The sequence below is a fragment of the Cyprinodon tularosa genome, unplaced genomic scaffold, assembly GCF_016077235.1.
Source record: "Cyprinodon tularosa strain WSP-4 unplaced genomic scaffold, ASM1607723v1 ctg516, whole genome shotgun sequence".
Lineage (NCBI taxonomy): Eukaryota > Metazoa > Chordata > Actinopteri > Cyprinodontiformes > Cyprinodontidae > Cyprinodon > Cyprinodon tularosa.
Window position 1 is genome coordinate 194,205 of NW_024039248.1, and position 26,125 is coordinate 220,329.

At 39.8% G+C, this 26,125-nt stretch overlaps 1 protein-coding gene across 1 annotated transcript; it reads right to left on the reverse strand.

The window, feature by feature from the left end:
* Window positions 1-617: 617 nt before the first annotated feature.
* LOC119795598 (3-hydroxy-3-methylglutaryl-coenzyme A reductase-like) lies at window positions 618-23,495 on the reverse strand. The gene is made up of 20 exons (XM_038303667.1): window positions 23,341-23,495; window positions 22,131-22,307; window positions 19,038-19,149; window positions 18,846-18,933; window positions 18,691-18,775; window positions 18,501-18,606; window positions 14,500-14,606; window positions 14,299-14,415; window positions 14,046-14,206; window positions 13,101-13,330; window positions 12,850-13,022; window positions 12,560-12,754; window positions 12,328-12,486; window positions 10,305-10,462; window positions 10,119-10,224; window positions 9,687-9,857; window positions 7,527-7,667; window positions 7,295-7,453; window positions 3,213-3,367; window positions 618-981 (listed from the first exon to the last, which is right to left on the reverse strand). Exons 2-20 carry the CDS (start codon window positions 22,293-22,295, stop codon window positions 921-923), a joined length of 2,649 nt encoding a protein of 882 aa, XP_038159595.1. The 5' UTR covers window positions 22,296-22,307; window positions 23,341-23,495; the 3' UTR covers window positions 618-920.
* Between the last annotated feature and the right edge of the window lie 2,630 nt (window positions 23,496-26,125).

The window sequence follows — 26,125 nt, forward strand, 5'->3', positions numbered from 1 at the left end:
TAAGCTCATTTGAGTTATGGCCTGTTTGTATTTAAAATATATATAAACCATCATCCAGACCATTAATTTCTTTGTTGCTCACCACAAACCAAAATATATAGGTTTTCACGATGATGCAAAGTTATATTTGACACTGTTACCATTAGTTATAAAACTAAGAAAATGAAGTCTAAGGAAGTTATCATCCAGAATTGTAGAAAAATGTTCCTTTAATAGAGTAGAGCAGGAAAGCTTCCTGTAGGTACCGAGGTCCAAACGGAAGCTCAGAGGCGACACAGTTGCTGCTCCCCTCCTCATTAGATAATCCTCTTCACTGTCCATTTTTAAAACTCATCTTGAAACCTATTTCTATTCTTTGGCTTTTAATACAGCATGACTTTTGTTGTTTTTTTTAATATTTGTTTTTATTTTTTATAAAACAATAAACGTCCCTCCTTCGCAGGTCCAGCATTTGTCCTTTAGGACAGCAGGTATTTATTCCCCTTCTTCCCCCGAAATAAAGATATCTGGAACAATAAATACTTCCTCTGGGTCAACATTAGCTAAATTGTTGTAAGTTCGGTTTTTCGAGCAGCTTTGCTGATTTAGACCGATGATCAGAAAAGGAAAGAAGAATGTGTGGAAGAAGAGCTGCTGCTGAGGAAAACTTCAGCAACAAAAATTTATTTTCAGCCTGAGTTACAGTTTCTGTTTGGTTTGGCAGAAATGTTTCATTTTAACAAAATCATCAGATGTAAACAGAAAAATATGAGCAACAGGAACTGATATGATGGAGATTCTCTTAAATCCTGAGGAACAAACGTTTTGTCAAAATATAATCTCATATCCAATTTAAGAGGCGTGGAAGACAGAGTCTGTTTTCTTTGAGAAGTGATTGATCCCTTTTCGACTGGTTGGTTTTCACGGCTTCCACCCGCCCTTCAGTTTGCATTGAGGCTCCTGCCGCATGGGGTCTGAGGTCCATGGAGGTCCACCTTAGATCTGCAAACACATGAAGACCACAGTCCGTTAGCTGACCTTCATCCTGTGTTACATGAAGCTAACCTAATAACCCTGTAGAATAAAGCTTTAATAGACATAAATAGAGCTATATTTTTTTTAAAAAATACATTTATTGTCCTTTTATTTGAGCAGTCAGAAAATTTGCAGATGGAATAAGATTCATGCATAAAGTATGTAAAATCATTTCTCTTATCTCATTCTAAGTGCATAATATCTAACTATATTGTTTTAAGGGGGAATCCTATCCACTCTTTGCAGTTTGTTCTAGATTTTAGAAGCAGCACATCTTTAATCTGAATGAGACAAGCTGAGCAGGTTGTCGCACATTTTAGCTAAAATAAAAACAGTTAAAGTGAAATTAAATCAATAATGAATAAATGGCAGGAACTTGGCGTTTAACTGCTTCTGTGAGGTTTGGGAAGAGGGAGCCTTTTGGGACGTGCACTTAGATTTAAGAGGTTATAATAGTGATGGATTAATGAGGCGTTTCACACATTGGCAAACTGTAACTGAATACTGACACCTGCTGGACATTTAACATCACTACATGCAGCCTCAGACTAACCAACATTTTAACTGACATCTCATCTGATGACCTAACTTGATTAAAGCCATTGTTTGCTCTAATGTATGATTTCCATCCCTCCTTAATCTTCCACAATCTTCTCACATATAAAGCCTTAAATGGCCAAGCTCAATCTGATATCAGAGATATCGGATTGTTCCTTATGTTCCTAACAGAGCACTTCGCTCTCAATCTGCAGGTTTACTAGTGGTTCCTAGAATTTCTAAAAGTAGAATGGGAGGCAGATCTTTTAGTTATCAGGCTCCTCTCCTGTGGAACCAACTACCAGTTTTAGTCCGTGAGGCAGACACCCTGTCTACTTTTAAGGCTAGGCTTAAAGGAATAGTACACCCAAAACATGATTAGCCTTCATTTTCTACTCACCCCCATGCTGAACAACACTCTGGAGTACTTTTTTGATATCTCAAATGCATCTGGAGATCTGGGAGGCTTCTTGCTGTCTGCTGACATTCAAATAATGGAGGTCTATGGCGCCCGAGGCAGAAAGGTCCATAAAAGTCCACAAAAAACGTGTCAATATTCCTCCATACTGCTCGTCCAATGTATTCCAAGTGTCCTGAGTGGGTAGCATCCAGAATTTACTCGAAACAAAGTCATTTAGAATGTTTTTAGAGCATAAACAGTAGTGTATAGGATTTCCTGAAAGCGCGCGCCTGCGAGTTCACGACGCTACGGAAACCGCGGCAGACCAAACCAGATGAAAGTGCCCACTCAGGAAACTTGGAATACATTGGACGAGCAGTATGGAGGAATATTGACACGTTTTTTGTGGTTTTTTATGGACCTTTCTGTCTCGGGCGCCATAGACCTCCATTATTTGAATGTCAGCAGACAGCAAGAAGCCTCCCAGATCTCCAGATGCATTTGAGATATCAAAAAAATACTCCAGAGTGTTGTTCAGCATGGGGGTGAGTAGAAAATGAAGGCTAATCATGTTTTGGGTGTACTATTCCTTTAAAACTTTCCTTTTTGATAAAGCTTCTAGTTAGAGTGGCTCAGGTTATCCTGAGCTATCTCTATAGTTCTGCTGCTATAGGCTTAGACTGCTGGAGGACATAGGGACCCCTTTTCATAATTCTACTTCAGTCCATCTCCATTCTCCCACTCTGCAGAATCTGTTAGTTCAATCTCTAACTTCATGCTCATTTTTTGGGCAGATGCATTGCATTTATAGATGCACTTTTAAACACACAGTTTAGTGCGGAAGTCAATTTGAAACAGCTTCCGTATCGGTCACATGACTCTTTTGAAACAACAAAGGGTTTTGCACTAGTTTCACTGGACCCATCACTAGATTTGACTTTTAATTGCAAACATACTTTTAAATGTTAGCATCTCTCTGCTAGAGTATTTAAATATAAACTGACTTTAATTCTAATTATTAATCTCTACTGAGTTTTCTATTGATTACGCCTTTATTATTTTCCCCTTGGGAACAAATTCTGACAGAAGGCTTTATCCTTTTTCTCCTTATACGCCCCCTGAACAGAATTATACCTGAACCTGCACAGAGACGCTGGACGGAACGGACGGAAGCGGGTCAGTACCAGCGCTTACCGAGACAATGTCAAAGTGAAGCCGCTTTCTGTTAAGAATCAGACAGTAAGGGGTCATCTGCTCCTACCTGTTGTGAGTCATGTGACTTTTGACGAGGTGCCCTGCAGCCAGAGCACTCATCAGCGAGAGCTCTCCAGCCAGGACGGTGGCACAGATGATCCGGGCCAGCTGGCGGGCGTTCTCCCCTGGACTCTGCTGACTGGCACCTTGGACGCCCAGCATCTGAACATTAAACACACACTTAGTGAATGAGGATATTCAGGGGGAAATGAAGATCTACGATGCTGATGGGGTGACCTCTGAACAGCAGCTGCCTGAACCGGGCAACCATTTATAGGTCTGTGAATCATATCAGTCATCAAAGTCATATTGATTTCTTTGAATTGACAAACAATTTTAATTCAATTCACATTCTGCAATAATAATTGCATGATTGCTTGATAATAATTTAAAAGTAAAAAAGAACACCTGTTCACTATCGATAACAATCAATGTATTTATTTTGCAGCGATGTGTTTGGATAATTATTCTATTCATTCATGTGGATCCATCTATTGATACATCCCTAATTAATTGAATATTTCGTTTTTTTATATTCTCTCTCATATTAAAAGGTCAAAGCTGCAACTTTTTAAATCACAACAAATAATTTTTCAAAAATAATACATTTAAAGAACATCTAGAGTAGCAGAACATAAGTACTTACATATATAACTAACTCTATATATGCCATAACTTTTGAGGAGTCCAAAATATAAAAATATTTTGCTCTGGTTACAAAGTCAACTTGAACATGAAAGGAGTTTGCAAAAACAAAAATAGGAGATTAGAGTCGGGAGAGACGGAGGTCAATTATTTGCAGATTTTAGCAACTAGATTAGATTAGCAACGAAATGCAGTTTAGGTCTAACCAGAAGTGCAATAGCAGCAAGTTCAGGATAAATACTGGTTCTATAAATACAGGACATGGGTTCTACTGAATAAGTATAGAGATGAATACCATTATAAACAGAATCTTACTAATAGATGAATATAATATATAGATAACTAGTGTTATGAACTAAATTTACAGCTGGATATGTACCGAATATAATAAACAGATGGATATTACTATAAAAAAGGTTTTTACAGTTATGCACAATAGCATATATACAGATGGGTTTTACTATAAAATTAATAAATAAAGTTTGGACAGAAGCTATCTAAATTAAAGTGCAGTGGAAGGAAATTGCATATTACAGTTAAAGTACGTTATTGCAGATGTAAATGTAAACAATCGGTGCTGTGAATAAGCATTCGGCACTGCAAATCAATAATCATACTAGAGCTGGGCTACATGGCTCGACAATCTGATCTCTGATCTTTTTCCGACCAAATCCAATTAATCCCTTTTTCCCTTAATATTCATTAAAAAAAATATTAGTGACATAGTTTACTAGTTTTTACTTCAATCATTCCATCTAGGAGGTGACCTTAAAGGTATAGAGGACACTGCTTTATTTCCGGGTGGATCATCTTAATAAGTGGTCCTCCTAACTATCAATCATTCTGGTGATATGTTTACATAAGGCCATCCGACGCGCTCGTCCGGTTAGTTATCTTTTTCTGCGCACTTTCAGGCCTATATCTGTGGTGAGCTACGGTTTCAGACAGTCATTGAAGCTCACCTTTCTCACCACGGTTCTGTGAAAATGGCCGAAGGTCGTAAGAGAAAAAGTGTCTATGAAGTGAATGAGAAAAAAAGAAAGGCTTCAGAAGAGGCAGATATATCCCAGAATGGTTGGTGGGATTTGCTGTCACAGCGACCCGCTGTCGCTACCTGACAACGATGACTGATAAAGGTGGCGCAGGAACCGCACATTGGAGGAGGAGTTACGTTACAAACTGGGAGCAAAAAGCAGTGATCATCTGTCCGTCAACAGTCAGTTAACTGAATTCAATACAAAATCCACCATATAGTCCCCGCTCTATATAGTAAGTGAGGGATTTAGGGGTTAGCGCGGACATTTGAGGACAGTTAGCTTGTATGAGCTATGAGAACAGTAACTTTTAAACGGAGCGTGCACGAGGAGAAATGGGCACGTTCTCAGATGCATTTAATACGCCATCCCTCTCCGGAGCGGGTACAGGGTTGTGCATGTGCATTTTGGGTCTGGAGAGGGCAGGTCTTTTACAAAATCTTTGAAAATCCTCCACTATACCTTTAATTTAAAGGGCAATGAAATTCACAACAAAAAATATATAACAACCTAAATGTTTACAAATGGTTCTATTCCTCAGAGAGCTTGTTTATTAGGAGACATTGAAGAAGGAAGAGTGATAAATGACGTCACTCTGAGGTATGCAAGCTTAAGGAGGGAATCAGGAATCAGATTTTAAACCTTAAACTACTAGTAGCTCTTTGATAGAGTTTGAAATGGTTTCTTCTCAGCGTAACATTTCTCAGATTAAAGCCAAAAAAGGAGGTGAAGGAGAGGATTTAAGGAGCCATGCAGAGGAGGATGCTGCTCTCCTTCTTTACTGATAAATTAATTAGTATTAGTGGGCGGGGCAGCTGCTTACCAAACACTAGAGATAAAATCCGGGGTGGGTGACTGCACCACCTACTGGCCAGAGGGACTTAAACTTGTAGCTATAACCCAGAAATAAAACTGGACACTATATATATTTTTTATCTTTAACTCTTGGTGGGTTAAGGCTAAAATAAAAACCCACTCTGATGGATGTTTTCCTGTTTTGGCATCAGAGTGAGGACCGTTTGCTCTGATTTTATGGTGAGGACTATTTGTACCCATGTGAGGAGACTTAGCAGGTCTTCCTTTTGTTTCTGCTATGGTTTGCTTTCAGACTAAGGTGTGAAGGTTCAGGTTAGTTAGGCTAGCAATTAAGTTTTTTATGGCAGGATCATTACATGCAATAACCCTGTATAATGATCCTATTATTTAAAAAAAAAAACTGTCATTTGGGAATGCATTTGCATATATTGTAAATATCCCATGCACCTTTTTCTTCATTTGACACGTTCTGCTTCTTTAACTATTTGAGGTGATGTAGGGAGTAAATTTCTCCACTGTGAGATCAATAAAGTCAATCAATCAATGCTAATTGTTAGGATTAGATAATGTCAGAGTTAAAGAAAATAAATGGGAGTCAGCACATGGTGGTCCTCACTTCATATAGTAAGATGAGAGAATGTAGGTGTTTGTGGACTGGATTTGGTACATTATGAGGACCTTCCCAGGATTGTGCTACTTTATGAGGACTAACAGGATTAATTGATTATTGAAATATTCGTCATCTAATTTATTAATCGTTAACTGGAGTATAGAGTCTAAAACATTCCTTCAGCTGTATATATATATATATATATATATATATATATATATATATATATATATATATATATATATATATATATATATATATATATATATATATATATATATATATATATACATTCATTATGCATCTGTCTGTCAATCTGCTCTATCCAGAACTCCACAAGTGGAAAAGTTTTAGTTTCACCTTGTTCAATTTGGTAAAAAGTCTGTCATGATTCTTCCCTGTCTTGACTTTTTGGTTCTGTTTAAGTTTTCTTTTTTAGTTCATATTTATACTTTGTTTTATTCTGCGTTCATCAATATTTATACAATTGTTGAATTCTTAGTTTTACTCTCCCTTGTTATTTCTTTCAGTTATCTCTTTTCAGAATTTCTGTTTTTTTTAGCAGATGCATCATGTTGACAAATACGTTCAGTCAGTTAGAAACAGCTCTTGTATCGGTCACATGACTTTCTTGAAACGACATGAGCACCGATACCACATTGTTTTGCTCTATGGGCTCGACGCATCGGGGTTGCTGGACCCATCACTACTGAGTTACTTGCCTGTTGTTTCTGGATCATTTGCTTCTGTACTATTAACAACTTCATTAAATCTGCAATAAATCCTCTCTGCCTCTCCGTCTCTGCATCTGGGTCATCAACAAACATGGTCTTCTTTAAAGGACCTCCAGCTATCCGCTTATTAATCGATTAATTGAAAAATAACTGACAGATTAATCGATTTGCTAAATAATTGTTGGCTGCATGTGAACTAGGTAGTGTCAGGGTGAGGGTCTGGAAGTGTGTGTGTGTGGGGGGGGTGTACCTTGAGGCAGGCTTGTTGGGGGGGCAGGTTGGTGCCTCCTCCTACAGTCCCCACCTCTATAGAGGGCATGGTGCAGCTGATGTACAGGTCCTTCCCATCCGGTCCGGCTGGCTCCATCAGAGTGATGCAGTTACTGCTGCCCACTGACTGGGCTGGATCCTGCGGTTCAGAAGCGTATTTAATGCGCAGCTGAAACCAACTGCCGCACTACGACTCAGCAGAACCAGTTTACCTGGCCGCAGGCTATGTAGAGGGCAGCCACCAGGTTGGCAGCGTGTGCGTTGAATCCACCGATGCTACCCGCCATGGCTGAGCCCACCAGGTTCTTACTGATGTTCACCTCTATCAGTGCTTCTGTTGTCGTCTTCAACAACTGAGAAATGGGGAAAAACAGGGAGATAAAGACCACTGGAGATGGTTGCTAAAAGAGAGCTGTTCCTCTCCACGAGCACCACAGGCTTGCTCAGATTACTGAACTTTGACTGGATTCGTAGAAAAGCTGGATGACTATCAGGCAGAACAAAGATCTAAAACCTAAAGTTAACTAGAGACTGTCCTCTACCCTTAAAGGAATGGTACACCCAAAACATGATTAGCCTTCATTTTCTACTCACCCCCATGCTGAACAACACTCTTGAGTACTTTTTTGATATCTCAAATGCATCTGGAGATCTGGGAGGCTTCTTGCTGTCTGCTGACATTCAAATAATGGAGGTCTATGGTGCCCGAGACAGAAAGGTCCATAAAAGTCCACAAAAAACGTGTCAATATTCCTCCATACTGCTCGTCCAATGTATTCCAAGTGTCCTGAGTGGGTAGCATCCAGAATTTACTCGAAACGAAGTCATTTAGAATGTTTTTAGAGCATAAACAGTAGTGTATAGGATTTCCTGAAAGCGCGCACACGCGCGCTCACGACGCTACGGAAGCCGGCAGATCAAACCAGATGAAAGTGCGCATTCAGCGTCTGCTCTGCCAATAATGCAAGCGTAGAAGAAGAAATGTGCTGTTTACCTGTGCAAAGAAAGAAACAACGAAAGAAAAATGTCTGAGGACTTCAGTGTTGAGGAAGAGCATGAGTTCTTTGCCGAGCTGAATGCGCTGGTTTGGTCTGCCGGCTTCCGTAGCGTCGTGAGCGCGCGTGTGCGCGCTTTCAGGAAATCCTATACACTACTGTTTATGCTCTAAAAACATTCCAAATGACTTCGTTTCGAGTAAATTATGGACGCTACCCACTCAGGACACTTGGAATACATTGGACGAGCAGTATGGAGGAATATTGACACGTTTTTTGTGGACTTTTATGGACCTTTCTGTCTCGGGCACCATAGACCTCCATTATTTGAATGTCAGCAGACAGCAAGAAGCCTCCCAGATCTCCAGATGCATTTGAGATATCAAAAAAGTACTCCAGAGTGTTGTTCAGCATGGGGGTGAGTAGAAAATGAAGGCTAATCATGTTTTGGGTGTACTATTCCTTTAAAGGAAACCGGTTTTTATGGTCATCTCCTAAATCTGTTCAGTTATCATTATTCAGCTCTCACTAAAATCCACTGATCCCAGTATGTCCTCTAATCTCTGCAGTCGCGTTTCCAGTGAGATAAATGCCTGTAATAATCCTTCGCTAAAGAGAAGGATTACATCATTCTTGTTGCTCTCTGTTATTGGCTCTCAACTTGGAGACCCAAAATCTGCAATAAAAATTATGATAAAGCAAAGTCCAACACAAAAAAAAATACAAACATTAAATTAAATTACATTAAATTTGATAGTTTGGACATTGAATGAAATCAAACAAAGGAAAACAAGCAGGCAATGTAGAAAAAGCGCAGAGCAGCAGGGTTTAAATATGGGTTTTTGCTCTACTGTCCTACTTCATTAAAGGAGCTTCAAAGAAGTTTTAACAAAACAAAAAATCCAGAAAATATTTAACAGGGACAAAATGCTTTTCACTGATCTTGTAGTTCTGCTTCAGTCCTAGCTATCTTGGCTCTTTTCATTTACTCTGATCTCACCCTGTTTCCTGTGCAGGAAAAGAAGTGAGAAGAAAAAAGATATCCTGCATCCTACTAAAAGGACCCATTGGTGGAAATGCATAAACATAAAGCCTATAAAACAAATAATCAATCAATTTGTACGCAGCTGATGTGAGGATGTTATAATGAGAGGTGGATAATCCAGGTCCAGAGAGTGAAAAGCTTGTTTTCCTTCATCCTGTTCGCTTAGGCAAGTGATTGGCTCCTCAGGTGATTATTCTGTGTTTTGGAGCTAAAAAGAAAAATGGTTGGAACTGATCGCTGTACTGGACCTGGAATATCCACCTCTATAATCCTGCAGAAAACGTGCAGCCTTTAATGCTGCTCTCTGTGCAGAGTTAGCCGACTCCGCTTACCTCCTGGACCACCTTTGCAGGGATGGTAGCCTCACAAACAGCCGACTTGCCCCTGCCTTCGATCCAGTTGATGGCAGCAGGTTTCTTATCTGTGCAGTAGTTCCCACTGACAGCAACAACCTGCAGCTCAGGGAAGTGCTGCTGCAGTCTGCTCAGAGCCTTCTCTGTGCCCTGCAGACAAACAGTTTTCCTTTAAAACAGGGCGCTTCTCTGAAGTGGTGAACACCGGTTAAAAGACAAACATTTCCCCGTAGCGTCTGACCTGCACTGTATGGAAATGACTCAAACTAAATACGAGTTCCCTGAGGAGGAACCACATCTCAGGTTTTCCAAAGGAAACCAAACTAGCTGGTTTTAAAATATTTAAAGTATTTTATCTTTTCCCCAGTGAAGAAGTTTGTGATGATATGAAGATTATCTCCTCATGGTTACCTTGGAGATCATATTCATTCCCATAGCATCTCCTGTTCTGCACTGGAAGCGAATGTAAAGATTTCTTCCTGCCAGGCCAACCAGCAGTTTCTGTAGCCGAGCAAACCTACAGATAAATTATGAAAAAACGTTGTTATAGAAAACAAAATGTTAACCTACAAGGTCTGGAAGAGAAGCCTAGCTTACCTGCTGGTGTTGTTAAAAGCCTCTGAGATGTCCTGAAAACCATCTGGGCTCTCCAGCCAGGCCTTGACCTCTGCAGCCATGCAGGCAGACGGGAGTCGGACTACAGGGCCGCGAGTCATGCCGTCAGCCAGGATACGGCTGCTGGCTCCTCCAGCCAGCTAAAGCAAGCACGGAAAAAGGGAATTAGCCAGACGGTCAGTCATGCTCTGCAGGAACTCCAACTTTAAAATATAAAACAAACACTAAGAGAGAACTTGGTTCTTGATCTCTCTGCTTTGAGTAAACTCTACAGTTCATGTCAAAGCCTTTAGACCTTAATGAAGTTCAGGTGGTTTCTGCAGCAATTTGCTTGTTTTCTAAGCCAAAACAAGGCTTTTGGGCTACTATATAAAGCTTCAAACTCAATGCTAATTCTGACATCTTAAATTGAAAAAGCTTCCTGGAAGGGAAGCACAATGTCTTCCAACTCGGAAGAGAGTCCAGTGGATTGTTTTTTAACTTTTATGGAATGACTATGTATGAGGGGAACAACAACCTTCCCTCTATTCAAAGAAGAACCTTCATTGGGGGGAAAAAACAGCAACCAACACTTCTACTAATAGTTGGAGATGTTTTTCATGTCTCCACTGGCATCTCTGACCATTCATCTTTTATACTAAGGCAATTTTCCCAACACCCTTATCTTCCCACAGGTTCTGTTACAGATTTAAAGGAATAGTACACCCAAAACATGATTAGCCTTCATTTTCTACTCACCCCCATGCTGAACAACACTCTGGAGTACTTTTTTGATATCTCAAATGCATCTGGAGATCTGGGAGGCTTCTTGCTGTCTGCTGACATTCAAATAATGGAGGTCTATGGCACCCGAGACAGAAAGGTCCATAAAAGTCCACAAAAAACGTGTCAATATTCCTCCATACTGCTCGTCCAATGTATTCCAAGTGTCCTGAGTGGGTAGCGTTCATAATTTACTCGAAACGAAGTCATTTAGAATGTTTTTAGAGCATAAACAGTAGTGTATAGGATTTCCTGAAAGCGCGTTCACGAGTCTACGGAAACCGCGGCAGACCAAACCAGATGAAAGTGCGCATTCAGCTCGGCAAAGAACTCATGCTCTTCCTCAACACTGAAGTCCTCAGACATTTTTCTTTCGTTGTTTCTTTCTTTGCACAGGTAAACAGCACATTTCTACTTCTACGCTTGCATTATTGGCAGAGCAGACGCTGAATGCGCACTTTCATCTGGTTTGGTCTGCCGGCTTTCGTAGCGTCGTGAACGCGCAGGCGCGCGCTTTCAGGAAATCCTATACACTACTGTTTATGCTCTAAAAACATTCTAAATGACTTCGTTTCGAGTAAATTCTGGACGCTACCCACTCAGGACACTTGGAATACATTGGACGAGCAGTATGGAGGAATATTGACACATTTTTTGTGGACTTTTATGGACCTTTCTGCCTCGGGCGCCATAGACCTCCATTATTTGAATGTCAGCAGACAGCAAGAAGCCTCCCAGATCTCCAGATGCATTTGAGATATCAAAAAAGTACTCCAGAGTGTTGTTCAGCATGGGGGTGAGTAGAAAATGAAGGCTAATCATGTTTTGGGTGTACTATTCCTTTAAGTTGAGACCAACTGGGTCACAATGCTTCCAGTTAGAATAGACTCCAAGTTTCTCTGCAGACTGAAAAATGAAAGACTGAATCTGTTCAATGTTTGTCTTATCTAATCCCAAACCGAACGTGTTTACGCCCTCAGAGATTACCCTGAGTGGAACCTGTTGTGTTATTAAATACTTGGTGAGTTTCAATATTAAACATTTTCCTGCAGCTCTTTTGTTTTAGCCAGGAGAAAATGTAGAAATATTATTTCATTAGTGTTGTAGTCAAGACCACACCAAGACTATATTGTTCTCGGCCTCTAAAGTTCTTGGCCTTGTCTTGGTCTCAGTAATCCTTGGTCTTGGTGGGTGTGGTCTTGACTAAAACAATATATTTAATATCAATAGATCAGACACTCACTGCGATAGCGCGGCAGCCACGGTTGGTGCTTGCCACTAAGCATCCCTCTGTAGTCGCCATGGGAACCTGGAACTGCTTCCCATCCAGATGTAGCGGCCCTGCTACCCCCACTGGTACAGGGATGTAACCAATCACATTCTCACAGCAGGTCCCCATGACCTAGAGATCAAATGCTGGTTAAAGGCAGAATAGTGCGACAGAGTATGTGTTTGGGGGGGGTCTCCAGGCTCACCTTGGAGTAGTCGTAGTTGTGGTATGGTAGGGAGGACAGCGCAGAGGGACAGGAAAGCTTTGTAGAGATCATCTGTCTGCGGATGTCCACCCCTCTCTCTGGTGTCTCCATCAGAGCCTCCAGTTTGTACGCTGGGATGTGTTTGGAGGCCACCAGCAGCATCACCTCAGCATCGTTTAGATGACGTGGTCCCAGCTGCAGAAACATAATCAGAGTTGGCCATTATCTGAGAATGAAGAGCTCACTAATGCCTCTGTGAAGCGGAGCCAAACCCAAACTGCCATCATTACCTCAGGGTTGTTAAGGATGGACACACATTCATCAAGTCCTCTGGGGTTCTGATTCTGCGGCACACTTGGCTCGGTGTTCTCAGACTTGATCTTCACATCTTGTTCTCCTATGACAAACAAGCTCTTCTCCTGGCGGTCGCTGGATGGGGCAGGAAAGGGCCGGATAACTTCATCTAGTGAGGCAAGGGGGAATAAGTCAACGTGCGACACGAGCCAATCAGTGTCACCGCCATCAGCAAGGACAGACTAACCTCTCTCCTCCCTGCAAACGGGAGCAGGGGCTGCTTGTATGGGTGCAGACGGCTCCTTCATGCAGCAGGTCTTGTTGTACAGTTGGCTTGGGCTCGGGGGCGCCTGAGTGATGGGGTTCCTGAGGGACAGCGTGGACTCCATCTCCACTTGCTCAAAGAAGATGTACTTGATGGCCAGCAGCAGGGCCAGGCTCAGGCAGATGACTTGCTCTACGTCCATGGTGACCATTCTGCAGGATGAACAGGACAAACACGCACCAAGTTGGTTACAACAAGCAAGGAAATACACTTTTATGAAAAGAATAAAACTTGTTTTTATTTATTATTTGATGAACAGGCACTTTTCTGCAACATGCCCCACTTTGCCGTCTACCTATTTTGTTACATTCTAACCTTTAATTTAAATGTCTTATTATCATGATTTATCTGTTGAGCTACACAAAACAGTTCACGCTGGTAAAATGCAATGTGAAAATATAAATACATGTATAACTTTATATATATATATAATTTTTTTTTTAAAGAATAAGAGCTCCAACATTTTGCGTATGGGTCCACGCCTTTGCTTTGAAGTAGGGCTGCAACTATAATTTTGCAAATAGATTCATCTGTCAATTATATTTTCAATTATCTCAAACTTTTCGTCTGGATTTGTGATTTTAAGATGCACACTTTTTAATGCGTGGCCCCCCTTTTCACGTTCAGCATTACAGGGAATAGTGAAGGTTTGGCTTGGGGTGTGGGGGAATACAAAGCTTCTGTCAGGGAGGGGAAATTATGAAAAGATCTAACATGTTAGCAAAAAAGAAAATAAAGAAAATCAGCAACTTATTCATGCATGATATTTTTGTAAGTTGGAAGGATGTGACATCACCATGCAGTCAATGGTTTTCTCCCATTGACTGCATGGGAGAAAACCGTTAAAAGTGTCCAGATGACCCTCACCTGGACAGGTAGAAGTGCCAGAGTGGCATTTCTGGTTCGATTCTTCTAGGAGACAGCTGGTCCAGTTCCATGCCGATATGTCCGTTACTGGCTGTTGAGTTTGTGGAGAACGGTTTGGAAATCCAGCGGCTGTGAGCGTGAACCATCACCAGTCCCAGTGACTGCACACACAGCAAGCAGCAACGATTCAGACGGAGCAACTACAGAGGGAATCCACACACAGAGAGGATTGCCTTTGCATGCAGAACTTTACCATGATCATCTTGACCCTCTGGGTTACAGGGTTGGGTTTGTTGTCCTCCTCCTCCATCACTCTGGAGAAGTCACTCAGCTGCCAGATGGGGTGACCCTCCTGACTCTCACGCGACAACTGGAGCCATAAAAGGTGGACATGATGAGAAAAGTCTCCCTGCCTCGGCTGCCTATGTTTGTGCAGAGACAGGAAGCGGCTTACCTCCAGGACCAGGGAGACACACGCAGGGAAGAAAGTCATAAAAACAAAGTAGTTGGCTAAAACAGACATGCATCCAAAGCCACACATGATCTCCAGCTGCTTCACACCTGAAAGACACAACAGAAATGTTTCAGCTGTCACAGTCGATCATAGCAAAGCATGAGATCGGATGGATGTGTGGCTGACTCTGGATTCCAGTAAAGATTCACGCCACGATCTGGATGCTACCGCTAATATAGAGAACTTTCATCTAATGTCATCCACACAGGTGGATTCGTTGACTTACTTAAGTAGAACATTTGGTTATCTATACTTTATTTTTCAGTCGATTTTTACTTTTAATCCTTAAATTTTCATGCAATTATCTGTACTTTCTATTCCTATTCCTTGCATTTTTACAAAGTAACCTCATTACTCAATTTGTCATATTTGGTTGGAGAAAATAAAGACGTATAAACTGGACTATCTGGATAAAAAAAAAGGAAGAATTGGGATTGGAAGAGAAGACTGGGTGTTTACCACCAAAGTTCCACCAAACGAACGTCCAATCAGCGTTGGCTTTGAGGCGGGTTGAGGTGTGACGCAACGCAACATTCAGTCTAAAGAATATGGCGGCTTCAGCCGATGAAACTAGCATTAGCGTGGCTATCGAGCAAGTTTTTTATCGGAATTACAAAGTATTTCTTCACTGAAAGAAGAGCAAAACACTGCTCTAGAGGCTTTTCTCAGAGGAAAATATGTTTTTGCTCTTCTCCCGACTGGTTTCGGCAAGAGTTTGATCTATCAATTGGCTCCTCTCTTACGTCATATGCTTCGTTGATCTGATTGGTTTATTTGGCCCGTCTATCACCAACATAGGCCAATCAGCTAACCAGTATTTTCGCCCCTTCCCAAAATTACTTCTACGGAAGGTTTCCAGATGGATATGCGGAGCAAATCCATCTGGCGGAGTCAGGTTAGCACCAACGAGCTGGTCGTTGAATTCCATTCTTTTGAAATCATGTTTCACAGATCATGTTCTCCACTTCAAGCCCAATAATACGGGCGTACTCAACTTTTTTTCCCCTTTGCCTTCTCGCGATAATGACATAACTATGTAACGTAACTATGTAACTATGTTTTTTCTAATGAAAAACACGAGAAAGAATGTATTGATTTCTTGAGATAACGAGATGATTAACCTGTATTACTGAATGAGGCTGGCCAACTGCCCTGGATTCCCAGTCCATCCATACCAGCGGGGCCCGTAGTTGTGTAGTTGCCGTATTGCGTGTGCGTTATAATAACTTTTTCTGTTTGCTTTTTATTTTCACTCACTGTCAGATTGTGGAGGATGATTAGATTGCATGAAATACAGCAGAAACTAGTGTTGCTCAGATATCTGCGAGTACCAAAGAATAGGGCACGGATACCATTTTGAGAGCCAAAGTTTATTCAAAAATTGTCACCCATTCCAGGTAGGCAATAAAAAGTTAATTTTTTATTAGTCTTATACCTGCTTCACAAAGGTAGGCAGCAGCATGACAAAGCCATGATGGCAATTATTTTACACCCAAATAGTATGTAGTTCTTCGTATATATACACATCAATTTCAAACAGATGGTATCGGTATCGGCTAATACTGCACAGCCAGATATCAGGGCCAAAAAAATGGCATCGGCGCAACACTAGCAGAAACGAGTCTGTGTGTTTTTTTAATAAAAATCTTTAATCTGGACTGATTTTGGGAGTTAATGCATCTCATAACTTTTACAGGCATAACTCTGGGGCTGTTCAGAAAACACCAGGCGCTAAGGTGATGGAAGCATAGGTCTAACTGCTTATAAATCAGAAGTGGAAGCAAATCATCAAACCAACAAAACATTGTCTAATTACCTGAAAGTTAAACACAGGATTATTTACAGAATTACACATAGGCTGCCATGGCTTATACTGATAAATCCTCTCCTGCTGTTGTGGTATTAATGGATGTAATCAGTTTTAACACACACTAATCACCCTTTGTTATCATTAGATACTGAGAAAATGAACTTGTTTTCTCAAGAAAACCACCGTGTAAAAGTATCAGAGGGACACGACCGCTCTTGGCTTCCGTACAATACAAGCACTTGCTCTTGACCAGTTAAAACAATGTTGCTAATGTTCAGCAGACCAATAGAAATGTGTCCTTGTTCCTCCGTCCAGAGGAGAGCCCGCCCCAGAGATGAAGAGCATGTGATAAAAAATAAAAAAGATCTAAGAAGTTACTCTCAAAACCTTTTTATGTCTAACATTTTGCTTTTTACTTTCATTTCAGGACTGCATTTTTTTTCAAATGTCAGTTAAAAAAAAATGCTTTTTGCTTTGAGCAATAATGGAACACATTTCACTCCATATACTTGGGGCTGGATTCACATTTATCCATCCATCCATTTTCTGACACGCTTAATCCCAAGTGGGATCGCGAGGTGGTGCTGGTCCCTATCTCCAGCTGTCTACAGGCGAGAGGGGGGGTCCACCCTGGACAGGTCGCCAGTCCATCGCAGACCTTTCCATATGCGAGGAGGTCGTTGGCAGAGAAGACCAGACAACCTTTGTTCATCTGTGACCAAACTGAGTATTTTGCATTAAACGGGATATTTCCCTAGTTTTTGATCAGTTACTTTTAGAAATAACCCTTTTTTACAGTACCGTATACTTTACATAATCAACCACACAGAAATGATTGTTATTAAGTCTGCCTTGGATTCACTGGTTCCTGTCCTGTTTGTAACCTTTGGTTTAACATTACTGCAGTTAAGCTTCAAAGTACTTTTTTGAAAGGCCTCTGAAGTCTGACTTTTTGCGCCATAGGCAATTAGTTATCATATCTTGGACTTAATTAAACATATATGCAGCTGAAACAGGTTGCCTAGTGTATTCCAAATTATTAAATGTTAATTCAATTCACTTTTCTATTCAGTTTATTTCTATAGCGTCAATTCACCACACATATCATCTCAAGGCACTTTACAGTTTAACCAGATCATCCAGTCAGTTTGATTCAAAGTTTTCTATCAAAGTAAAACCAGTTGATTGCATCGACTCATTGACTCTTTAGCAATCCCTCACATTAAGCATGCTTGTAGCGACAGTGGAGAGGAAAAACTCCCTTTTTAACAGGAAGAAACCTCCAGCAGAACCAGGCTCAGTGTGAGCGGCCATCTGCTGAGGCCCACTGGGGTTCAAGGAGACAGAAGCAGACATAGAAAAAGAAGCATAGATACAAAAGGCAACTGTCAACCAGCTCCACAGGCGGCCCTGTCCAGGAAACACACAGCCAGGCAGAAGAGCTCCAAGCCAGCTCCCATTTCAGTGGATGAAGAGAGCACATCCAGTTAGTCACAGTAAGAGAAACAGGACTACACTGAAAAACAGGCCGATCTCCAGCATCTATAAACATAGGTGTTGATGGCAGCAGCGCAGCTGATATTTCTCTCATGGATGGAGAGGTTAACATTTGTATATATCATACAAGCTTTCGTACTTTTTGGCATGTTTTCCCCTTCACATTACCATTACTTTAATACTTTATAAGAAGTTTTTAAACTAGTAATTTTATACCTGAACTTCTTTAAAATTAGTTTTTAATCCCGGTATCTTCACTTCTACTTAAGTAATGATGGTGATAACTTGTGACAACTCTGGTAATCCATGATCAAGACTAGATGGTTTATGATTTTATGGATGGTTGGGATGAGTCTGACTCAAGCCACCAAACGGTTCCAGCTGGTGGTTTGTTGGACTCCTGAAGCTGCTGAGCATCCTCTGACTTACTACAGACATCCAAACAAACATGCATAATTTCCAACCTTTATTAAAGTTAGCATTTTTTAAGTGGAAAATAAAGGCGAGCATTAGGAATAATTTAAACCGAGCAGTGAGAGCCAAGAAAAAAAGAAAAAAAAGACCCAAACTTATGCTCTTTCGGATGACATCACTTCTGACGTTTGCTGCTAAATCAGGAGAAAGCAAGTCCTACCTGACATGGTTCCTACTCCGATGAGTAAGCACTCCACCAGAGCGTCCAGCGTGAAGGTAGGTCCGAGGACAGCCATGCCAGAGGCAATGTTCTCCCTCACTTCATCCTGCAAAGCCCAGAGGGAAAAAACTGTAAACTTACAATCTCCTGATGGATAATGCAACCCGAATGAGAAAATGTCTCTTCTCACCTGGGAGTTGGAGCTTAAGGCGAACTTGGCGAGGGTGCACGCCTTGGAGAGGTCGATGAGAAGCAAGAAGAAGGGTAGCGCCTCACTGCGGGATGGGGGAATGTTAGAGCTTATGGGTTAACAAGCAGAAGGGTCACATGCTGATGGAAACTTACTTTAAGCCAGTGAGCTCCTTATCAAAGAAGTGAATAACGACGGTGCTGAACACGAAGCTGGAGAAAATGGTAAAAAGACCAGCAATGCCTGGAAGAAGCGAGAGGAACCTGATATGTTGTAGGAAAAACTGCTAAAAACATGTTAGATGCTTCAAGTATCCTGCAGACATGCTGTGACCAAATGCGACTTACCCAGAATGTATTTGGATCCCAGTTGTCTTAAGCTCTGGAACTGGAAATATATGTAGACGATGGCTATGCAGCGGGTGATGGTCAGGATGATGATGTCACTGCTTAGAATTTCCTTTAAAAGAAAATGTTGAAGGAACAGGTTAGTCAAAGATGCAGACGGTTTCTATGATTCAGACGATCCTCCTAATGTTTGGGAGGTGTGTGTGTGTGTGTGTGGGGGGGGGGTCGACAGCTACACGTCCTGGTTTGTGTCAGAAATCTAAAGGTTTTTTTTTTGTTTGTTTTTTTACAAAACACCAATTTAAAAAAAAGTGAAACTGAAAAAAATACATTTATCCACAGAGAACTTTGATGCTTGTCTATTCAAGATGGCTGACTGTAAACCAGATGCAGCAGGCTTCAGTTAATTACCCACGATAAAGTGTAGTCAGAACTAAATGGACTCGGATCGCAGGAGAAAAGAAACCCAGCTCAGCCGGGGCTGAACTTCTATTAGCTGAGTGTTTATTAACTCTATAATTCCAAATGTATCGTATTTGATACATACAGTTTCTGAAATGTTTTGCATCTGACACCTTTTGCATAATTTAATGGTAAAAACTTTGCTCAAAATCCTATTGTACACAATCAGATATACCTGATAACAGCCAGTAGAAGACTACACAAAAAATTATCTTGACTTATCGCATAGTAATAAATTATTAATATCAAAAATGTATTTCTGTTTTTTCTTTCTACATATTTTGTTAAAATGGCAAATAAGGAATTCAAACCAAAAAAAAGTAATTTTCTGTTTTGTTTTATTCTTGGATCGGGCTTTAGAGGGTTAATACTGAATGATGTAATGTTGCCTTGTTTTTTTTAAAACTGTTCTTCTCTATCCTTCTACTTTAATTACCAGGCAAACAGCATCTATGTTAAGCTTACTTTGGTTTCTATGGAGTCAATTTGGTTTCATTATTGTTTGACTTGGACAACATTTATTGTCATTTTGTATACCCAGAGTGTACAGCTTTCAGTCAGAAAAACAGCAGCAGCTTGGCAGTGAAATTAATATTTCCATTTCAGTCTTTATTGAAAGCAAATACATTTTTTTTTACAAACGGAAACTTAAAAACAAACAACAACAAAAATGTAATTAAAATATGGATAAAACGAAACCCAGAAATCAAACGTATGATTTATGCTTTAATAAAAAACAAGGGTTGAGTGTAACTATGTTGTTCTGTCAGATTTGTTATTGCTGTTTTTTGAGGTTTTTACCGCACTAGTGGCTCATTTTTTGTACAGTGGGCTGACGGTAAAGCGGTATGAGAGAGCGGGAGAGACACGGGGGAAAGGACCGCAGGTCAGATTTGAACCCTGGTCGGATAAGTCAAGGACTACGGCCTTTGTACGTGGGTCGTGCTCGCTAAACACTGCGCCACTGAAGTACGCCCCAAAAACTATTTTCTTTAAATAAATTTTATACTGTATTTCATTATTTATTTCAAATGATTTTTTCAGTCTTATTTTTTTTCACACAAATTTTTTTTAAACTATTTTTAATGATTATATATTTTCTAATTTCTTTTTTACAGATTTCTCTTTTTTAGATTGTTTTATAATTCCATTCTTTTCTAATTATGTTTCACAGATAATATTCTCTCACCTTCAAGCCCAATACAAACACTTTCTCTTGAGCAATTCAAACGTTGTCTTATGTCCAGCAAACCAATAGAAATGTGTCCTACTTCCTCCCTCGAGAGGAGAGCCCGCCCCCAGAGATGAAGATGTTGTGATCCCAGAAACGATTTGATAATTTGAATTTGATAACCTGTATGAGTACTGAATGAGTACCACTGTTCTACAGCAAGATGTCAGTATTGAGGTTAACTAGAAACCATAGCTCAACATGATTTTCTTATATTGTAAAGGGTCAAACCTTTTGAACTTAATCTGATCAAATATTCACATCAGCACAAGAATTATCAAATTCAAAGATCCCAGCATTAAAAATAATTCAATTCTTAAAACTCTAAGTGAAAAACAGAAAGCTAAAGAAAATGAAAAACTAGATTACATTTCTAAAAGACTTTTTGGAGAATATACATCTTGAAAAAATATCATTTTAAAATCCAGAATGTATACAAAAATTGGGAAAAATCTTTTTTTTTTTAATATGTAAAATACAAAAAAATCAAAATCAAAAAAGTTACTCTTAATACCTTTTTATGTTCTAAATGTGTCTTTTTTACTTTTCTGGATTGCACTTTTTTTTTTTCAAATGTCAATTTACGAAAAAAGGTATTTGCTTGAAGCAATAATGGAACAAAATCCACTCCATATATTTGGGGCTGGATTAACATATCCTTATAGACCTTTCCATATCAGAGTGCACAGCCCACTAGAGCCTGCTGATACTCCTTCCCTCACTTTCATTTTATGTTTGGACCAACTGAACCACCAGAAACTTCTGCTATTGGTCTTCCACCTTCTAACAGAACATGCCGCCGTCACCATTTTCTGTCACTATGCCTTAGATCTGGATTTAACTTTTTGTGATATCCACCGTCAGCTGGATATCATAAAGTCTGAATCATATTCTCCCAGTCTTTTTGACTTCTTTAGTGTAATGTGAGTAAAATGGCTGCACAGCTTCACTCTGTAAGGATGATTTTGGTTTTAAATATCAACAATATAATAAATCTAGATTCTCTTCATTCATCTGATGGTAAAATGTCTGACTCTCCCTTTGACCTTTAGCATTTTGGACACTTCTGCTTCTGTCAGATGTCAGCAAAGGAAATGCTACTGAAATTAATTGCTTCAATTGGTAACAAATAAATTAATCAAGTTGAACTTAATTTAAGTTATATGTTGAAAAACTTAGAAAAATTACATTTGGCAAGCTTAATTCAACTACCTGTAAATAATTGAAGCAATTTATTTAAGTTGGAGCATAATATTCTTTTCAGAGTGAGACACCATCAGGCAGAGGTTTTTGTTGGCAAAGAGTGAATTTAAGACCCATTGTATAAAAAAATTTTTTAAAAGCATTGCTGTGATGGGGATATATTCATCACATTTGTTTTAATAATTTTTGTCTCTCACCTCTTCTGTTTTGGGGCAGTCTAGGTTCCAGCCGCAGATTTGATCATTTCCAGTGAACATGTTCATCGAGAGCATGCAGATGGTGAGGGTGATCGTTCCTACAATCACCTCCCATGGGTGGGAGGCCACCAAGAGGCCGTGGGCGCGAAATAAAGGACTCAGCATGGTGTCAGTAAGCTGGGAAAGAGAAAAATGTGTTAAGATGAGAGCAGAGAAAAAGGATGGAAGAGCATCAAGACAAGAAAAAAAATATAATTAGGGCTGGAAAAAAAAAAACAGATTAACTTTAATTAATTGATTTTGAGATAATCGTCAGCTTATTTAGTAACCGATTAATTATTAGTTTGGAGACTAAAACATGCCGCATAGAGCAGTTATTATACCAAAATTGTAAAAAAAAAAAAAAAAAAAAAAATATATATATATATATATATATATATATATATATATATATATATATATATATATATATATATATATATATATATATATATATATATATATATATATATATATAAAGAAGCGGCCTTTAAGATAAAAAAGTATTTCGTCTGTCAATCTGCTCTATCCAAGACTCCTCAAATAGAAAATTTTTAGTTTCACATGGTTTCAACTTATAAAAAGTCTTCTTTGGGGCTATCAGACTACAAAAATGATCAATCAAAAACAATAATCGACAGATTAATTGTTATTTGCAGTCCTAGTGGTAATAATATCCATGGAAAAATCTCTCTTGATCATTAGTTTTATTTATGAAGCGATCAGAGCTGAAACAGGCTGACTAACACCAGGAATAGATAGAAAAAGAAAGAAACAAACTGACAAAGATAAACATGAAATTACATAAATAAATTAATTAAAACTCAATAGAAAAAAAATAAAACGTTAAACGTCAATTTGCGCGTTTTTAAAGAATCCGATTTAATTTAAAACTTTAGAATACAGATTGTATTTCAGGTTGATGATGATTTATTTAAAACGCTTTTTCTTTTCTTTTTGCTCTCTAAATTTCCCTAAATTTAATTTCCCAACTAATGTAAGTCAAAGTGAGGATGAGGAGATGAGTGACAGCAGCCTTCTTCAGCTGATCTCATTAAGAGCAATTAACGCCTTGAATGCAGCTCCTCTCAGCTCCGGTTCTCTCTGCAGTCAGAACCGAACTCTGAACCGGACTCCGGTTCCGGACGGTCGGATCGGACCCTGTTCTTACCTTGGGTCCCGCCGCGGTGGACTGCGCTCCCACAGCGGGTTGCAGTGGTTCAGAAGCGGCGGAGCTCCGGGGTCAGCGCCGATGGAACGATGAGACGCTGCTACATCATCCGACGCTTCAGCCAATCACGGCGGTCACCTGTTCCAGGAGCGCCTTAGCCACGCCCCGTTTCCTAGGAAACCGGAGCAATGGGGTAGGGCCATATGAGAGACGAGCGGTCTCGCCACCGCTGTGACACGGAGGGGGACAGCCCGAACTTTACTGCTTTATGAAAGTTTTAAACAGCGATGTTCTGTTTGGAACAGTTCTAAGAGGCTCTGGAACCTTTTTGGGGTTTAAAACCTGGATTAAAAACAACCTAATCTGCTAATGATGAGCTCTGCTTTATAAAATAACAGAGTTATTTATAAAATAAAGCTTCTTGGTAGGAAAATCCTGGTTTGCAGTTTTTAATGAGTCTGAACTTGAACGGACTCCTGATCCTGGTTCCAAAACCACACTGGCTTCAGTTTTTGTTTAAAAGTATTTAAACCCCTTAACTTTAGTGAGATCCCCTTCACAATTGTATAGACTTAACATGACAGTTAGCTGATGATGGGGGGGATTTACCATTAGGCAATACTAGGCAGTTTCCTAGGACCCCAAGTTCCTGGGGGCCCCAAACTCTGTTTACATGGTTAATACAAATATTCCTTATTTGTGCACATTAATTATGTTTTTTTTTAAATCCTTTGGGGCTAAAATGCCATCAGAACGCTTATAATTAATGTGTCTCAGCCCCCCTTCAGTGTCCACCATATTGGATCAGTCCATTTGCTGCACATGTTCAGAAAGCTCCAAACAGACAGCAGTGTTGCCAACTTACCGCTTTTGTCGCTATATTTAGCGACTTTTCAGACCCCTCTAGCACTTTGATATCAAAAAAATTGTCTAGCGCCAAATTTGGTGACTTTTTTCTGCCACTGGAGATTTTGGCAACAACATCTAAAAGCAGCGAGCTCTGCTCTCCAGAGCGAGTAGATTGGTAACCCCGCCTCCTGCTCTCCTCTATCTTGTCTGCTGTCATGATTCATGCAGCTATTATTTCATCCAAATGAAAAATAGAGAACAGATAAGCAGATCATGGCTTGTCTACAGTGAAAAGAAGGACTGGGTTATTTACTTTTGCCGTCGCCTTTTTGGAAACACGGGAAGGAGCAATCAGCTAAGTGAGTTAAGTTTCATTCCTTTTGAGATGGCATGAAAAGTCAGCTGAGTACAAAAAACAGAGAGGAAAACAAAAAGATATGGGACAAAATGTAGAACAAATAATGGATGTCTATTCTGTTCAAATGTATGTATCTGTATAATGGGTCTTTTTTATATGTTGTCTTCTCATTTCAGAGGACCCCTTGCCTGTCTTTGCCAAGGGCCCCACATTTCCTAAATCCACCCCTGGCTGATGATCCTCTACAGCCAACCCTTATGAAGTCTTCTTCCAGGTCAGACACTGATGTTGGACTAATTAATGTTTTTTAAACTTTAAATTATTCTAAATGTGTTCTTATTGGCTGAGGTCCACTCATCCCAAACCCGTACAATGAACCTCTCAACACATCATTACTGAGCTAATCTAAAGGCCACATAAGGTTCGGGTGTCTGAAGGTGTAGCCTCTGCTGAAGGTTGGTGACCTCTTCATAACAACAGCATTACTAATATGTTTTATATGGCTAACCACTTAGAGGCTCAGCTGCTGTTATCACCCTCACTTTATCATAATCCCACCAACAAATGACTGAGAAAGTAATGAAGAAATATCACATCTGGTGGTTTCCTCTCACATAATATTCACCCACTGCATCACAGGTGTTCGTAGAAGCTGACTAACTACAGAGCACTCTAAAAATAATATAGTAATTTCAGTAATGATGTTTACCAATGAGTTCACTGTGTGAATGAGTTTTATTTTGTCCTCTGTAACTTAGAGCAAAATCTGCATCACCAGCTTCACTGTAGTTTTTCTAATCCATGTAAAACCACAGAGGAAATGGACCCTGGACACTGAGGAGTGGCAGAGAATACCCAGCAGCTCATCACAGGGCAAACATAGACAAACAAACCTCGATGCACACTCACTCACATTATCAATTTATTGGCACTCATTAACCAACTATTTACAGTTCAAATCAAACGGTTACATCCTGTAAAAAAAGTTTTCTGACTTCATCTTTCCTGTTTAAGAGGAGTTATAAAATACTTTTCCAAATTCTATCCCCTAAAGCCCAGATCAATGAGAATAATTAAATGCCACATTTATTTGTTCAACTAAGTATGATCAGCGTGGGTATGTCTACATATTCTGGTCAGGAAGGAGGCATGTTTCTGTATAAATTGTGCATCAACTCCAGAACAAAACATAGTGATTGTGAAGATGCTTGATGGATCATAATCCACAGTGAAATAAATTTGTTTGGTGCTGCAGGAGGGATTATTGAAAAACATAAAATCAGTGGATGAGTACAGAATGTTGTGTGAAGTAATTCAAAATAATAAGACATCAGCCAGAAAGTGAAGCCTTTGGGGTCAAATGGGTCTTCCAAATGATGATTAGTTCATTAAGTGTTTTTTTTTTTTAAATATTGTTTAAAATGAGCACCATTATCATTTTGTCAAGATAGATTATTACAATCACTGTAGAAAGATTACTTTGGCTAACCAAAAGTTTGCTAACATGTACCTTATAGTCTATGAACATATAAAATAAAAAAAAAAATGCTCCATTACCATCTGTTAGCACCAACCCAG

What these genes read in the sequence shown, in the direction of transcription:
- LOC119795598 (XM_038303667.1), bottom strand. Translation starts at nt 22,295, where the DNA reads ATGCTGAGTCCTTTATTTCGCGCCCACGGCCTCTTGGTGGCCTCCCAC. An exon ending in AAGGAGCTCACTGGCTTAAA is followed by an intron (nt 18,776 to 18,845) that starts GTAAGTTTCCAT and finishes CCCATCCCGCAG; the next exon opens with TGAGGCGCTACCCTTCTTCT. An exon ending in TCTACATAGCCTGCGGCCAG is followed by an intron (nt 7,454 to 7,526) that starts GTAAACTGGTTC and finishes TCTGAACCGCAG; the next exon opens with GATCCAGCCCAGTCAGTGGG.